At 42.3% G+C, this 17407-nt stretch overlaps 1 protein-coding gene across 1 annotated transcript in view; it reads left to right on the top strand.

The window, feature by feature from the left end:
• Window positions 1–4656: 4656 nt before the first annotated feature.
• The window catches only part of tesk1b (testis associated actin remodelling kinase 1b), a 28151-nt gene continuing 15400 nt past the window's right edge, over window positions 4657–17407 (top strand). The window contains exons 1-2 of the mRNA XM_044097728.1: window positions 4657–4888; window positions 5577–6207. Of these exons, the coding sequence (XP_043953663.1) occupies window positions 6016–6207 (192 nt within the window). The 5' untranslated portion in view covers window positions 4657–4888; window positions 5577–6015. The remainder of the gene's footprint in view (window positions 4889–5576; window positions 6208–17407) is intronic.

The raw sequence follows: 17407 nt of genomic DNA, 5'->3' as shown, positions 1-17407 counted from the left end.
GACATTTTAATATAAACGGCCACATGTGCATTCTCCACTTATTGCACATGTTCTTTCTTTGCCTACAGTCATTGCTTGATGAAAACGTTTGTCCTTACTGGTGACCCGTTTCTGTTTTCTGACAGCCAGATTCCATTGAGTTTCATGAGGAAAGAGAGACTGAGGAGGGTTGGGGGCAGTGTCCCATTTGGGGACCCTTGTAGCCCTCCTCCACTCCCCGTCGCCTTGTGCTTCAGGGACCTGTGTGCAGGCACATAATAAACAGCTGCTGTGCTGCAAGAAGCCAATTATTACGACCCCTCTGCCCCCCACATGGCAGGCTGTAAGGCCGGGTGTGATCGTTAGGACCCCCAGTTGAGCTTTGATGGGGGTACCATCAGAGGAGGAGCTGGCTGCTGAGGTGAAAATTGGCCACTTCAGAAGGTCAGATCAGTGTTGCATGTTTTATTTACGCTCAGCGACTCCGACTTCATGGCAAAAACCACCTGGAAAATATCTCAACGTAATCAAAAATGGGCACTGTCTCTCGGCCTAGAAGAAGTGGGATTAATCTATCGGTAGGAATGTTTATGTTGAGAGGAATGAAAGCAAAGCGTGTGTGTTTAATGTATTCCTCTTTTGGAGGTTGATCTTTCCCATGAGGACGACCTGAGTGGCTCAGGTGGAAGCAGCAGGACAGAGCTTATTGATCCTCCTCCTATAGAAAGACCTCCTCTGCTCTTCCATCAGGGGGTCGCCAAGGCAGGAGCCAGCCTCATTTATCGCCACAATTCATCACGCTGAATAAAAATCCATTCCACATTAATTAGAGTCTTTTCTGCCGGATTTGTTTCCGTCTTCAAACAAATATTTTACCAGTTGAGTTAGCTGGTCGTCATTTCCTTGACCCACAAACCATGACGAACGCAAATTATAAATCGACCCCGGTCCTTGATTGGTTTTATTGGCAGGACTCCCAGTTCGTTTTGTTGAGCGTCAAAGAAGGCTTAGCTGATTATTGAGAGGTAATGGTGTGTGATGGAAAATTTACCCTGAAGGACCTGAACTCAAGCGGAGGAGATTAAAGAGACACGGCTCTGTTTAAAACATCTCCGCTCCATTAGATTTCTGTTAAAGCAATTCGAGAAAGAAAAGGAAACGCCCCAAAGATAAATGTTAGCAAAGACCGAATGAAAACAGCAACTTGCAAACATATCAATGTCACAAACTGTAATGTATTTCACCGGAACCCCAGGCGACATGTCTAACCAAAAATGTGCATAATTGTGATGAGGAGGGAAATATGAAAAGGTCAGTCGGCCTTTGTAATCAGCTTCCGTGAGTCAATACTTTAGATAGGTCATGAATTTTTCAGATGCAAGAGGTTTGGAGGTGTCTTTACCAGTTTTGTACATTTAGACACTGAAATTGTTCCCCGACAAAAGAAAAGACAAGTCCTTGAACAAATTCTCAATGGGATTTACGTCTGGACTTTGACTAGGCAACTGTAACGCAACACTATGCATTTTGTCAAAGTCACTGCTCCAGCCTCCACCCAAGTGTTAAGATGTTTGCAGCTTCTAAAAGATTTTGTTTTTCCATTTTTGCCATCAACTTTGACCAACTTCTCCTCTTTCGGCTGCAGAAAACCTTCCTTCCCTCAGCTTGATGCTGCCGCTGCCATGTTTGGTCAGGTTTCCCACCACGTATTTAGGCCGAAACACAAAACACCATTTTGTCTTCAGGCCGAAAAGTTGAATTCTGGTTTCACTTGACCAGCGAGCTTTCTCAATCCCAACCAAATCTATTGAAGCTTGTGGCTAAAACGCAACAAAATATATTAAAACATCAAGAGTTATGAATGCCTTTTCAAAGCTTTGTTTTGTTTTCTTCACTACAGTCATGCATGAAGCAGCACAGACAGGTCAGCCCAGGTCTCCGTCATGCATGACGTCTTGCTCATAATCCTGCCAGAGACACCCGGGATGAACTCACAACACACGCAACACTCTGCATGATGAATAAGTGATCATGACCTCTGAATAATAAATAGCGACGATTATTATCAGTCACCTCTGGAGGGTTTTTTCCCGCCTCCTGTGGCTTCTGGACAGATCCAGTAAACATGATCACCCAGTGACCGACGTGAACTTTGTCCTGGGAGTCGCACTCCTCCAGCCCAAGGTGTCAAACACTCGCAATATTTACCTGGGAGGCGTTAGGCGGCGCCTCGTTGTTTAACTTTATTTTTTTTATTTTTATGGCTCAGAGTCATCCATCACTTCCAAGTGGAAAGAACTGTGTTTACAGAGAGCTGTGAACATAAATCTTCACGGCTGAATGTGAACCATCCTCTCATTTCGGTTTTGTCTGCAGGTGTTTGTTGCCATTTGTTGTCAGTGTCTGTTTGGTTCTTTTCCGCTACAACTCCAGATACCAACCGCTTCACTTCTGGTTCTGCCGGAGGTTTTTCTCCCCTGTTGAAAACAAGTGTTTCCTCTCCGCTATCCCCCTGTGCTTCTCCAGCTTGACTTGATTTGACGCAGCCTTTCGGTTTTTGTTTTAAACAGATTGTTGGACTGCATTATCACTACGATTGCATCGGTGTGTATGGAAACCTGGAAGGATTTCAATTGATTTCAGCTGAATATGAATTGGTCGAGTGTTTGTGTCGTAAAGTACTTTGTGATGAGATGTGTTTGGGGGAAAATAAGTAAAGCTGAGCTCAACTGAATCACTAGCTGACCTGAGTCTTAAACGGTGCTTTCCTCGTTTCAGATTACCAAAATCACTATCTACATGCTGGACAACATCAAAATTAAGAAATGTGAGATTGTCGTGACTTTAAAGAAATTCGGAAAGACAAGATTATGATGTCACGGTATTGTGAGCTTCTTAATTCACAACTTTCAGAGTGGTAAAGTGTTCATACTAAAGTCTGATTACAGTCACATTTAGCAGTATGAACAACCACTCAAAAAAATATCGAATTGTTTATCACTTCCTGCTTGTTAGAAACATAATGTCCGACCATCGTTAAAGGAGACCTTTATGCAAAATTCACATTTCGCTAATTGTTTGCACTTCCATCTGGGTCTAAAAACAACCCAAGCGAGCGCCGATGATTTTTTAAATTGGTTCAAGACAGACTTCATGTTAATGGACTGAATGTCGATAAGAGACTGAATGTGATCGGATTCGAGCTGGATCTGTTTGTTTTAATGCAAAGTAACATTAGAGAACATTTTGCAGGGATTCGGCGCGATGCAGATCAGTGAAGCCGAAGTGAATCTCCTCCACTTGTTACAGATCACAGCAGCTCAGTTCAGGTCTTTTCCTTTCGTCCACGCCACACACAGAGAGCCTTTTCATCTTTTTAACAGGACACGATGAAACGCACACATTCTCTTAATCTTTGATGGTTCAAAGCTCTTTGGGTATTGTTTGAAGATTGCAACACTTTTTATTTCTTCTTTAAAACAAAATATGTTTTTGAAGCGTGCTGTTACAACAGGTTTTTCACCACTGGTCCCCAGATGGTTATCTGTGTTTATAATCCAGATTTCACAATAAGCGCAACGGAACAAATGCTGGGTTAGTTGATGGAAATATCCAATTAAAATGATGACGGATTCCTTAAAGAGAAAGTTCAGTTTTTTTGTTTTTTCAGTCAAAAGGTCAAGAGCGGTCACTGTCTTTCGTCGTCACAGTCACAGAGTCGTCACAGCTGGGAGAATCACTGTATATTTTTTACATAAAATTCACAGCAGATGCCAAATAGCTCACGTGTGTAAAGAAATCCACACAAAAATGGCCACAAGTGAAACTAACTACAGTAAAGTGGGAAACAACAAACATTCTTCACTGAATATATAAATAAAGAAACAGTTAAAAGACATAAAAATCAATTAAATCTGTGGATTTCACCATAAACCAATCACCACCAAGCGCTTCTTGCAAGACATGTGATAGCAGAGTTAAAAAAAAATATTCAGAAGAATTGTTCAGGAGTTAGATAGCATTTGCAGAAGGTTTTGGAGAGAAGTAGAAAACATTTTCCATGAACACAGTAATTCATTCAAACCTCTTCACACTCACTGCACGAGAGTCCACTACCGAAGGAAAACCAAGCTGGAGCTAATTTACAGTTTGAAGCAGCAGAATATTTGGATAACCCGACAGAGTTTAAAATTTCAAGCTAAACTCTTGAAATGTGGCGGATCACGTTGTTTTTAAGAATCTAAAGATAAACTGAGGGTGGTTTTTCCAGGAAGATTCAAAGAAAACCCCAATTAGTTTCAGAGAAAATACAATGTAGCTGCTAAAGCTAGGTGAGCAACACCAAGAGCAACGCCGCCTTAAAGTTGCACTCCCCAGATATTTAATAGCCGTTTACAACTAATACAAAATAAAGTGTCCTTTGGGCTCGAAGAAGCCGCATTTACAGCACATAACTTCGACTGGCTTTGCTTTAGAGTGAACAGGTTTTATTAAATAAAACCTGTTCACTGTGAAACTAATCTCTCTTTTTCCCCACCAAATATTATTTGCTAAAGTCACCCAGCAGATGCATAGCGTTTGCAGCTAATACTCCCGCCGGCACCACAGGTGCATTTTTTGTGTTGATCACGTGTGGACACGCCCCGCCCCGCCGCCCTCTGTTAAAACGCAGCAAAAGTCGTCGCTCCGCTTCCACGGAGCAGCCAAGCCGTCACGGAGAGGGTCGGCGCGGCAGAGCGACGGAGAGCGGACGTAAAACGAAACCAACGCGTCCTGCGTGCGTTCAGGAGGCGCTCCGGCGACAACATAAATTAGTAACGCAAAGCTGCTGGAAACTGGACCGAGAAGTCCGAACCGGGACTCAGCGGACGGACTCTGAGGATATTTTTCTCTAGAGAAGGCCAGCCAGGTAAGTCGGTTCTTCCTCTGCGGGAAGCCACGCGTGTCTCGGCTCAGCGTCAGGGCGGTCGTGCGTCAGCGGTTTTTTTTTTTTTCCCCCCCTCATGCTTGAATTAGCCTATAGACTCTGAAGGGCGTGCGTGGACTGCGTGACAGACGAGCCCTCGAAGTCCGCTGCACTCTGGCGTCCATAATTTACAAGCTGCAGTCATGCTTGGGGGGTCAGTTTTTCTTTGTGGACTGCAGACACGCTGAAATCCCCACGTAACGTGATTGACTTTTTAAAGCCATTAGTCAAATTGAGTGGTGCAGGGTTAAAGTAGGAGCAGCGATAAGTGGAAGATTATATTGGTCTACTTATCAGCTTCTTTCTTTCTCGTTAATTTTGGAGTTGCGCTTATTTGCATGCAAACCTTTTTTTCTTTTTTTTTTTTTTAATGATTTTCTTGCCCAGTCTCTATTGAGATGTAGATCATCACCCTGCAGGGATGGGTTGGAGTTTTTATTGACAGCTTGCTCGCATCACTACATGATTTAGTGAATTAACGCCTCTAGTGTGTGTGTGTGTGTGTGTGTGTGTGTGTGTGTGTGTGTGTGTGTGGGCGTGTGTGTGTGTGTGTGGGCGTGTGTGTGTATGTGCGTGCGTGTGTGGGTGTGTGTGTGCGCGTGTGGGTGTGTGTGTCCGCCCCCTTCTTCAGCGCGAATAGGCTGCAGCAGCGCCAGCGAGGCGGCTCGGCTGCACGCTGGAAATTCAATTGGTGGAACCAGGGAGGGAGCCCCGGCCTTTTCCACTGCAGAAAACCCGACAGAGGAAGCAGCAGCAGCAGCAGTATCTGCAGCAGCGGAGGGCCTGCTCTGCTGCACGGCATGAGGGACTGGCTCTGCAGTAGGCACCGCTGCAGCTGCGCCGCTCGCTGAAGGCGGACACGCTGCAGGAATTTGACAGAGAAGCGAGGAATTCAGTCGGACCGGTCGCACAGCGGCGGCGCGTTTCCAGGGCTTGTCGTCGCCATTCCTGCTCCGGGGGCCGGAGGGGGAGCGCACGCCGCGGCCCCTCGGCAGGCTCGCTGTGGAAATGTAAACACAAGTCGGGCTGGATTGTAAACCACGCACTCGGTCACACCTCCTCCGTCAGAGATGGAGACGAAGAGGGTCGACCCGGGGGAGCAGGAAGGAGCCGCCGAGCCGCCCATGCACAGCGTCCACGGAACCAACCGGATCCGACCGTCCTCCTACCGGGCCCTGCGCAGCGCCGTGTCCACCTTGGCCCGCCTAGACGACTTCAGCTGCGAGAAGATCGGGGCTGGCTTCTTCTCCGAGGTGTTCAAGGTGAGCGAGAGGAGAGCGCATCCTTTTTCTGAGAATCAGGGCGGGTTTCGCCTCACATCCACATTAAAACTAAGCTTTATAGACATAAGGCCAAAAGAAAATTGGAAAAACAGTTTAAAAGCAGTTTGTTTCCAGCTGTTTACATTTAAACCTGTAAAAGTTGTCTGTATTCGTTGCTGCGCACTGCCGGTCAGCTGGTTGAAAAAAAATTTGATGCAGAAATGCACTGCTACCAACCAAAAACGACCAATCAGAGCCAAAAGGAAAGTCTTAATGCTGTCAATCAACCTCATGTACTAACTGCTACAATGTGCTAATGGATGAAAACCCTTTATCCACCGATGTTTAGTGGCTATGCTAATTAGTTTTAGCATTCACAACAGGATCTGCTAATAGGAAAAGCTGTAGCAGTAGCAAAGAGAACGGGGCTAAGCAGCGCCACACTATTGTGATTGACAGCGCTAAGACCCGCCTCCTAGCTCTGATTGGTTGTTTCTAGTTGGCACTTGGAGCAGTAGAATATTTACAGATTATCTGTCTCCTACCACACTGTTCAGTGGAAAGAAAGGTGTGTGAATTGATAAGGGATGCATTTACGCTGGAAGAGCTATAAAACAATCATATGTGATAAAGTTGAAAAACTCGTGGTATAACCAAAGTCACGACTATACCTTCAGGCACCGTATGTGTCAAGAGGACTAGGTTTGAATACCGTCTCTGACTTTCACTCCCTTACTTGATGGGTATGCTGTTTACCCACCTTCCTGTTTTAAATTGGAAGGTGCTTTTGAAATGTACATTTTACAACACCTGACATCAACCATTAAACTATTGTACTGCTTCAATTATTGTATATATGACTATAGCCAGCTAGCATTAGCCACCACTGGCTGATTCTCACACATTATGCGTCTCGTACCCTTTTGGTTTGATGCCGCGCTACGGCTTTCCAAACTTTTATCCAGAGTGTTTCGTCTCGCTGCCCGCAACCTTTTCTGACTCTGTTCCTTTGAATCTGACGATTGACAGCAGGCTGAGCAGCAGGTTTAGCATCGATTCTCCTCCATTGTCATGTTTGTGTCTCATGCAAACCACGTTACTTTACGTTTCTGCTAAAACAAACCCACCCACGCTGAAGTGGCACTCAATTGTTGACTCGTACCTTGTAGTACTCTACTGGTTGGGGGGCTACTCGACTAGAGCAGTAGATACTCGAACCCAGTAGGTACTAAAGGGAAAAGAGCCAAGAGAAAACATTTTTGTCTAAAGATGCTGTTTGATTCAGTACCTGCCAAACTCTGACTACACAGGTAGTCGTGCAAATGCTACATCACAAAAATAGGTATGTGTCTACCACTGTGCACATGTATTTCTGATAGGAAATAAACCAGGCGTAACACTGTTCTGCCCCTCCCCAACATGTTGCTTTTTTTTTTCATCCCCCTGAAAAGACACAAATTTGATTGTTTTGAAATATTTTGAGTTATGAAATTTTCAGGCAGTTTGGAAACTAAAGAAGCATCAGCCTTATGAAGGTGATATTGATTTAAGACGGTTGGTAAACTAAGAGAAGCATAATTACTGAGCCAGACTGGGAACCCGCCCACCTAATATGAACTTGTTATACTTCTGTCAGTCTATGCAAAACTGTAACAGTCAATGTTGTACAAGCGGCAGAATGGCAAATTGCTTTGTATTTATTTTTGTATTTTAAAAAATTGGATTATATTGTACATTTTTATTTGAAATACATACATTGTAAATATAGTGAAACCACACTATTATTATTATTATTATTACTATTATTATATATTTTTTAAGCCCCAAATTACCGTGGGAATCTTGCATGCATGCCTAATCAAAGCCATGTGTGTGTTTGACTGTTTGACCAGGCAGGATGAGGTATTGACCTGCTGTCATCTTTATTGACCAACGTGAGGTTTCACGTTGTGTGAAACAAGTGTTGACTATGGCAACCACTGCATTCAATACCAAATATGCGTAAGAGTGAAGGGGTGCAGTGGTTAATAATTGTTTCTGAACAACATTCATCATACATCAGTTGTCACACGACGATATTTGTGGTGTCTTTTTTTTCTTTTGTGTGTGTAACGTGACACGGTCCGCGCAGGTAGATCAGTTGCGTGTGTGTCTGTAACTCTACGCTCCGCTCTCTGTGCGGGCCAGCAGCCTGCGTCCTCCGCTCGACATGCTTCTGCTCACTTCCATACAGCCTAATTGCCGGGAATGCCCCGTTAATAACAGCGTTAAAGATGGCGCGTTACAAAGGGCGGCTGACGAAGGGGTGAGTTGGGTCACCTGAGAAGCAATTAAAAGAAATGAAGCCTTTAAAATGCCTCCAGTTTTTATTCATGTCAAGTCTGCAAGACTTGAAGAGGTTAAAAAAAAAATCTATTTTTAAAGGTTTTTAAATGATTGGTATTGGTATTAGAAAATAGTCATTGGTAATGTTCAGTAGATAAATCTCCTCTTTTAGTCAGAATCATATTGCACATTACATGGAGAAATGCACTCATGTAAACGTATGCCAATAAAATCCTTGAACAGATGGCTCTGTTCAAGGATGTACTGTACTGTTCCATGTACATTTTAGTGCAAAAGCAACATGTCGTTGCAGGGTTTCCTCCAGGAAGCGTCCTAAGCCTGGTGGTTGGGCGCTAGAACAATCATTCATCAAACCTCCCGTTGTGTTTTTGAGTTAAAAAATGTTTAAAGTTGAAAAGAAATGTGAAAATATCACCTGATAATAATCTGTTATTAGAAAATGAATACCTGAACACCAGCTATATAGTCTTAAAAAAATGCGAACATTTTAAAAAGACTTAAATAAATAAGCAATGATTAGCCTGGTGGCCTGCCAGGCTTATAATACACTGAGGGAAACCCTGCATTGAAATAATGCAGTGTACGTTTTCTTGATATTGTGCAGCCTTAAACATAATTTTAGATGTACTCATCCTGTAGTTTGTAAATAATTTAGTTTTTCTAAAGAAGTTCCCATCAGGCGTGCAAATGTGTATTTATTAGGGATAAAATAGTTGCAATTAAGGTAATCAGAATACAATGGAGCTTTGTTTATTTTAAGATGAGATCATATTTTTATGAACTTTTTCTTTTTGTTATGAACATATTTTGAAATGACTTGTGATGCTAAATATGTTCAGACTGAATAGAAAAAGACCCGCCTAATTTCAAATGTTCATTTTGAACGGGGTTCTAACAGGTTGTTTAGCATTAAGGCTCAGAGTCTCACTTGTACTTGTTGCTATTTTTTCCACATTTGGACCCGCAAACGTTAATATCATTGATGTTTTCCTTGATAAGCCAACAAAAAGCAGTCCCTGACTGTGAAATGGAAGTAAAGTTTTCAAAATATTTTGCAGGTAAAAACCAGAAACGATTGGCGTGCCTCTTTTAACTCGATCTAAAACAAAACCCAGTGGACCTGATTGTGATCAGAAGTTAACGTGATCTTAGTAAACTGTTCACATGTGAGAAATTGGACCTCGACGTAAATGCTACTGCCATGGTCAAACAGGATGGTGGCAGTATCGTCCTGTGGGAATAACCATTTGTGTGTAAACGCTAAATTAGTTTTTTCGTCTGACCAGTTAATCCAGAAAATGTAATAATTTCTAAGCTTGTAATCTTTCTTCATCAAAGTAATGAGGGGAAAATCAACATGGTGTCGACTGGAAGATTATCTTTGCAGAGAGTCTTATTGATGACTTTAAAAGGAAGCTACATTATCTTATTTCTCTGTTTTTATTGCACAACGTGTTTGCTGATATGGATTTTCTGTTACGGTAACTCGTGGTTTTCACTGAACGTGGCTCAGTGCATGCATCTCCCTGTGTTTAAAGTTCAGCATTATGTGGTGATGGACGCGAATAATCAGGGCTGCAGAGTTGTAGTTGACAGATTTGTCTCTTCCTTTCTGTAAATTGGCTTTATTTTTGAATTACCACAGATTACACAGCTCCCCAAGAAGATTTAGACATATTGAATGCTCCTAATCTTCATGATTAAATTTAAGTGTTGTGTGATTTTTCTGCTCAGGTTGCCATCATCTTGCTGGTTAGTGTTTCATTGTGTCTTTGGCACAAAAGTATGTCAGGTTGTCTATATTTAGAAGCGATCTTGTTAGAAACGCAGCATCTTGTTTAATACAGAAGTGTGCGCTGCATGTTTTTGAAAATGATGCAGCAAATGCACAGTGATGGAGAGTCCCTGGAGGAGAAAATGGAGAATGGGAGCTCAATATCTTGAGATTTCTTTTGCCGTTTTTTCTAAAATGAGCTGTTCCTGAATGCGTCGTACCAAATCATTTCTTCATATGTTGTGAGACGGGACTGTCTTGTTGTTTCTTATTTTAGTATCAAACTTCTTGTATTTGTTTGTTTGTTCTATGCCCATATTTAAACCTCGTTTCACACAGAAGTGGCCGCTAAAGATGGTTGAAACTTGATTCTTCCATTTTAAACTGACTTGTTGGTTTCTTGTCCCGGTTCTCCTTTCAGCCTGAAGCTGCTCCCTCCGCTGTGGCCTTTGAATTTCTAATGAACATGCAAATGCAACCATGTTTACAGCTGGTTTGTCAGGTTGGCGCTTTGCTGCCCTTTGATAGCGCAATATAAATGCAAAATTGTCACCGCGGCTATCGGTTACTTTTTTATTTTTTTAAAGTTTGCCGACACGCATGAGTGGACGGCAGCTTCTGTATCCTAGTTGAGTTTGGAGAAAATGGGCTCGAGTGTGTTGTGCAGAACAAACTGTCTGAGATGGGTGTTTTAAATTAATTTAGGCTCCACTTAATGTGCAGGATGGCTGCTTTTGAAATGGATGCTCTGCACTTGGTTACAGAGAGCCTGGCCTCCCGCCTTGTGCTGCTGTCGAGCTCCAGTCCTGAGTGCAGATCAATGGAGGATCGCTGCAGACGGACGGGCAGCTAGTCACCTCGTCTGGGTGCAATTGTGCAAGGCGGCGTGGTGGAGTCATTAAAAAGAGAGAAATCCTAAAACGAGAGAAAGTGTGTTTCTGAGACAAAGGAAGACAAATCCTCAAGATGCCGTCTTTGAATATTCTCTAAAATGTTCCAGCGCTTCTCCTCTCATTTCTGCGTCAGCCTCTGACACTCGAAGCTGCAAGAGCAATAAAGCCGCATCAATCCGAAATAATTTCCGCCATCAGTCAGCAGTGCAGATAAACTCGCAGGATACGATTACATGTTCGCCGTTTTACGAGGAACAACTTGGATCAGTTTCTAATAGGATCACCATGTTATCGCGCCATGTTTGAGCCTTTTCTCCTGATAATCGACGAGATGTTTGCTAATGCAGATAACACCTGCTGTCGATGAAGCTGTTGCGTAACAAACCTCCTGACGGATTTAAGTTTTGTCTTGTTTGCAGAATTTACTGGACCAACATAAATCACTTCTTTCTTTTTCTTTAAATGTTTTCTCATGGGTTAAAGTCTTTCAGATTTTACTACTGGCCTTTCACATGCACTCTTCTTCTCTCTATAGTGTTGTGTTTGCTTAAAGTAGTTAAAAAAAAGAAGAAGCTGCGTTAGCTCTGCAGTAGGATTAGCTGCCTTAAAATGTTCCTGGTTACTGCTAACTCTAATGAAGACCTTTGTCACATTTTGGCTAATTTATTCGATAAATTAGCCAAATTTATTCAATAAATTAGCCAAAATTTGATCTTTATAGCAAAACTGATGCAACTTGAGTTCAAGCTAGAGCTGCTTCTTCAAGCTAACGTATAAATGGTCACAAACGAGCCCCTCTCTCTGCGATGTATTATTGAGTGGTGAAACGATGCTAACAAGATGGTTTTACACAAAACGTAGAATTTTTTTTCTTTTCTTTTCTTTTTGACATTTCTAAATTAAGAATAAACATCCACCAAAAGTTTGTATTTGTGTGTAACTACTCTGCAGTTTTGGCGCAACACTCAGGAGGAGCACAGAAAATGTCGCGGTTGGACAGCGGCAGAGTTTGGGTACATAAATGTTCCAACTGTTAGTAATTTACCAATATTTTCTCTATCTGCGAATGTATTCTGACATAAATCTGTAAAACTGACTGAATTGGGCGGCGGGCGGCTCTCCAACATCGCAACGTGGTGACATTTGCTGCAGGCGTTGATCACCACCACCTTGATGTTTTTTTGTTTTTTAATGTTCTGTAGTGTAAAGCCCATTGCTGGCACAAAATCTTACAAAAAAGACAAATTACACTGCCTTCAGAGTTGACCAAGCATAAAACATGTTTACATTTAGGAAAGATGCACTGCATTCCTATTTTAATTATTGTACATAAACTGATACATAATTGTAAAAGCTCTTTTTTTTTTCTTTTTTTTAAAAACTGACTTTCACACAAATTCTCAACCATAAACTTTTTAAAGTTTTTCTAAATGTCAAAATGCCCCTGATTCAGTTCTCCTTTTGTTTAGTGCGGTTTAAACCCTATAAACATATTTTTGCAATTCCAAAAAGCTTACTCGATAGAAAGTACGAGTAAATGGCTGCAAGAGTTCATTAAAGGCCAAGATAGCTTCAGACATTGTTTTGTGGGTTTATTATTTTTTTCTTTAGTTAAGATTGCAGCAAATATGTGTATTTGTCAGCACATCAGCTGAAACCTGGCGCAGGGTTATAATTATAGCTGGGGGAAAAAAAAGCCCCCGGGGCATTTTGCTGTTTCCCGGATCATGTTTTATTAGCCCATATTAAAAGGGGCTCAAAAAAGCCCCATTCATTTTCAGTGTAACAGTTTTTATGGAACAACCAGGACCTCATAAGTGAAGACTCTTTGAGGGGGGCTTCAGTCGGTTTCTTCTGAGCTCTTCGCCCAGCTTTTGCTTCGAATTCATAAGGATGTTGGGAAACCGTCGGCGAGGCTCAGGGTTGGGCCTCTGCTTGTTATCTTTGGAGTCTGCAAAGCACAGAAGAGAGCATTATTGTAATGACAGGCTGCAACAGAGATGGAAAAACAAGCGAACCAGTGGCTCAGTTCTTCTCAAATATGATCTGATGAGAAACTGGAGACGAGAAAAGGGATAAAGATGGGATTAGTGCGACAGAACACGGTGACCATGATTGAAAACCTTAATGTCTGCATGTCAACTGCTTGTGATGGCGCAATAATGTGGAGGAAACGGGTCGCCAAACAACTCTGGTGCCGTCGCCTCTGTGGGTTTACAGATCCTGATTATACGGCTGCTAAACATGCCACAAATTAACCATCAACTTTACTAGATGTGACATTATCAGCTTCAGATCTACTAGGTTTAATTTCTTTGTTTTTGTTTTAAGATTTGCGCAGCTCGGATTGAGTCAGTGATGGGAACTACAAAAGTAATAATTTTCTGACAGTTGATGAACTGCCCAAGGCATCAGTATTTCATTCATCTTGCTTTTCTTTTTTCTTGTTGTCTGTGGAAACTAAATTACAAACACAGCGACACTCCCCGAAACGAAAGAGATAATGATTGTTTTAGAAATAAGTGGGGGAAATCACCCAGCGGGACAAGTTGAGATTTGACCAGTTTGTTGGAAGAATTTCAGCTTGGGAGGAATCCGTCGCCAACAAAGGAGCGACTAGGAAAAGCTGATCCTCAAAGTCGCCAGCCGTCAGCAGCTGTCTCCAGCGCTCCATGATCAACTTCCAGCGTTTGGGATTTGGGTGGCTGCTCCATGTTTTGGGTGTTGGTGTTGCAGAGCCAGTGCAGACTTGAACACCAGAGCCTAGCGCTAGCTCGTCTTTTTATCCCGCTCTTTTTGCTGCTGTTGGTTGGATCCTGCTTTGCTGCCACTTGCTGCACAACCATCAGGCTTTGTTTATGTTCTGCACTGTCGCACAAACACAAAAGCACCGAGGAGCCCAGAGCGTGTGTGCCTGTCTTTACTTGAACCTTAATGTTTTTTTGTTTTTTTTTTATGCCTTTCTACTGGATCAGGGAATAAGATGGTTTGTGCAGCTATTGCCCAACACCCATGTTTTTCCTTTCCGTCTGTGTTTTTCTAGTTTTATCTCCAGAGATGGGTGATGTTTGTTTTTTACGTCGGTTCACAATGAGCGTTTCCTCCCATCCACTTGTTGGCAGTGCTGTAGTCTTTAGCTAAACCTCAAGGAGGACCACTCCCCAGTGAGAAGAGAAACAAACGGCCCATGGTGGCGTCTGTGTGGTGAAATGTGTTTATGATGGAGCCCAGCTCGCTCGTTTTAGAATCTGATTTATGAAACATTAAAAAACATGATTAAAGTTTTGACTTGACTGACTTCCAAATCTAAAAAGGTGATGAGATTTTACTTTGTGTCCCTCACACCAGTCTGAAAGAGCGTATTTTTTTGTTGTTTTCTTTTAAATGAATAGTCTATGTATAAAAGATGACTGCATGAGGTAAAAGCCAGTTTAGCTCATGTGATACTGTAGCATCTGCAGCTCAAGCTGTAATCAGTTCAGTAACCTTGGAATGACCTTTAAACATTTTGTACTGGTTGGTGTCGTGAAATGTTCTGTTTGGAACGCTGTTTAAGATCAGGGCTGTAGCTACCAATCACTTTAACAACTGATTACTATTTATCAATTAATCAGATTTTTAAAAAAGTGCACATAATTGTTCATTTAACCACTTTAGCCTTTCTATTCAACACTAGAAATGCATTAAAAGATGCATAAACAAATAATTTCCTTTTTTTAAAAAACCTATTGCCTAAAATGCAATAATATAGCAATATTTTAGTAAATCTGAAATGAATGAAGCTAAAACTATCCCACTTAAGGAGTTTGGCTGTAAATTCATTCATAGCCAAAGTCTCATCTTAAAATCTATAAATTTGTTTGGTAAGATTTTTATCTTGATTACCACTGTAAATATGTTCTTTTCAGCAAATTGCCTTTTTTGAGTCGATACTCTATAGTTGACACTTGATCAATTACTAAATCAGTTGACTATTTCAGTAATCGATGTACCCCGTTTGCTCACTAAACACCCGAGGAACCTACAAGACAAGGAATCGTTATCTTAAAATAGTTAATTTAATTGTGTTGCATTATGAGTAATAAAATCTAGCAGCCAAGAAGTGATTTGCCGGCAGCATGCGAGCAGGAATGCATGAGCCACCGATGACTGAAAAGGTGAGCTGAGACCTGTTGGCACATGCCTTCATGTTGACACGTCCCTTTAAGCCTTCTTGTAATTGTTCCCATCTCTTCATAATGACACGTGTGAGCAGGCTGCCTTTGTTGTTTTAAAGTTTTGAAAAGTCTTTATCAGGCACAATAAAACGGCTAAAATGATTAGGTGACGATAAAAAGAAAAAGACTGAATCCTGAATAAAACGATGTAATCACAAGATCAACAAAACACATCAGCATCGAACCGTTTTCTTTAGTCGTTTTTAGATTAACCTAAACTATGAGAAGTGAGGAATGTCTGTTTATTTTAAATCATTTCTCTCAGACATTCTTAAGTTTTTAACATTTTTATCACCTGCTGAGTTTTGTTGACTTAACAAACTGTTGTCTTGAGCTCCAGTGATCCTCCATGTTTGGTCCTTGAGGAAGGATGGAGTCGTTTGCTGCTGCACATCAGAGAGGTGTACCGTTTGGGTGTGTTGTCCACTACCGCAATCTGACCTCTGACCCCTAACAGCCAGCGCTCCCTGCTGATTGGCTGATGGAACCCCATTTCTCCGGCTTCCTCGTCGTCGTCTCGCTCGCCTGCATGAAAACTTGCCGGCGCATTTACATGCCGCTTCATGCTTAAAGTGAAAGCAGAATTTCAGGCGGCGTCTCCGACCTGTTCGGGGAATTGGGTGATTTTTCTTAAAATTTACAGAGTGGGCAGAGTCTCTCCAAACGTTAACAAACTTTTTTACACACAGGCTGTAAGGGAGGTTTTGTCATGACTTCGCCGCCACAACAACGCTTTCCAGCTGAAACTTTACAGCCGTGTATCGACTGATGTATGAATTCTGCTGCTGTTTGGGGGGGAAGTGGTGCAGAAACCAGGAAAGCCACCAGGTTTCCACAGCTGACCCTCTGCCAATGGCGAAGTCACTGAACTGTGTTTGTAGCTGGTTTTCTGGTCACACTCAAGCACACTTTCTTCCCTCCGTGACACCAGCGACGCATGCGATGTGCTCAGCACACATGGTTTTCTTATTTATGCTGATGGTTGCAGTCTCCCCTGCAAGGTGAGAGCACAGTGTGTGGGTTTCTTTACACGAGGAAATAAAATCCTTGCACACGTTGGCTAAAAATCTGCATGAATGGGTGAACGGCTTCAAGGGATTTAAAAAATGATTTAAATTTGTCAATTTTTCATTGTTTAAATTAATTTGAATGTTGTTGGGTTTTTTTTTCTCAATTGTTGACCCCTAATCCTTTGCAGAAACTCTCTTGCAATGAGCTTTTATCTTAGATTTTTACGTTTTTTTCTCTCTCTCTGCATTTAACAATCTAAAGAGATGAAGTATCCTAGAAATTGGTCACAATTTTAAATATTATTTTCAATATATTTGCCTTTACATGAATACAGTATTTCTGTTTTAAACTTTTTATTTTTTTCCTCCTCGTTCAATCGCTGTCTTGTTGAATCAGTCATCTCATCGTTTCAGCAAAGTGGTTTCGACTCTTATCTCCAGCTGACCAGAAGTGAGAGCACTTCACTGGAAGAAGCTCATTAGTTCAGAAAAAACACACTTCCCACTATGAGCATCAAAAACTCCATTAGAATCACATCTATAAAAGCCATAAAAGCTGCATCCCTCTTGCAGTTGCGAGCGTTCTCCTCCCGTCTTTGTTTTGGGTCGGTTCTGTTCGCGGGGCCGCTGGCTGACGAGCGCGCGGCGCCCGTGACCTTTCCTCTGCTGACGGCAGCACTTTACAAGGCCGAGTGTGTTTTGGTGGAGCGCTCAGGGGTTTGTCTGAACTCGTGTTTGTGAGCGAGAGTGAAGCGCGGGTGTGTGGGTAATTGCTTTTTGTCGCTGGATGATCCCGATGCGAGCGTTCCGGCGGCGAGTCGGCGGCCGTGACCATTAAAGCGCTGGGAATGAGACGTGTGGAAGAAACGCCACAAACGCCGTGTTTTTTGTTTTGCTGCTGCCTGAGAGGCTCGGTTCTGACCGCCACGTTGAGTCGGGCTGTGATGATGACGAGTTTGT

This window comes from Gambusia affinis, linkage group LG18, assembly GCF_019740435.1.
Source record: "Gambusia affinis linkage group LG18, SWU_Gaff_1.0, whole genome shotgun sequence".
NCBI lineage: Eukaryota > Metazoa > Chordata > Actinopteri > Cyprinodontiformes > Poeciliidae > Gambusia > Gambusia affinis.
The sequence above is the reverse complement of the archived record's forward strand: the minus strand, read 5'-3'. Positions and strand labels throughout refer to the sequence as shown.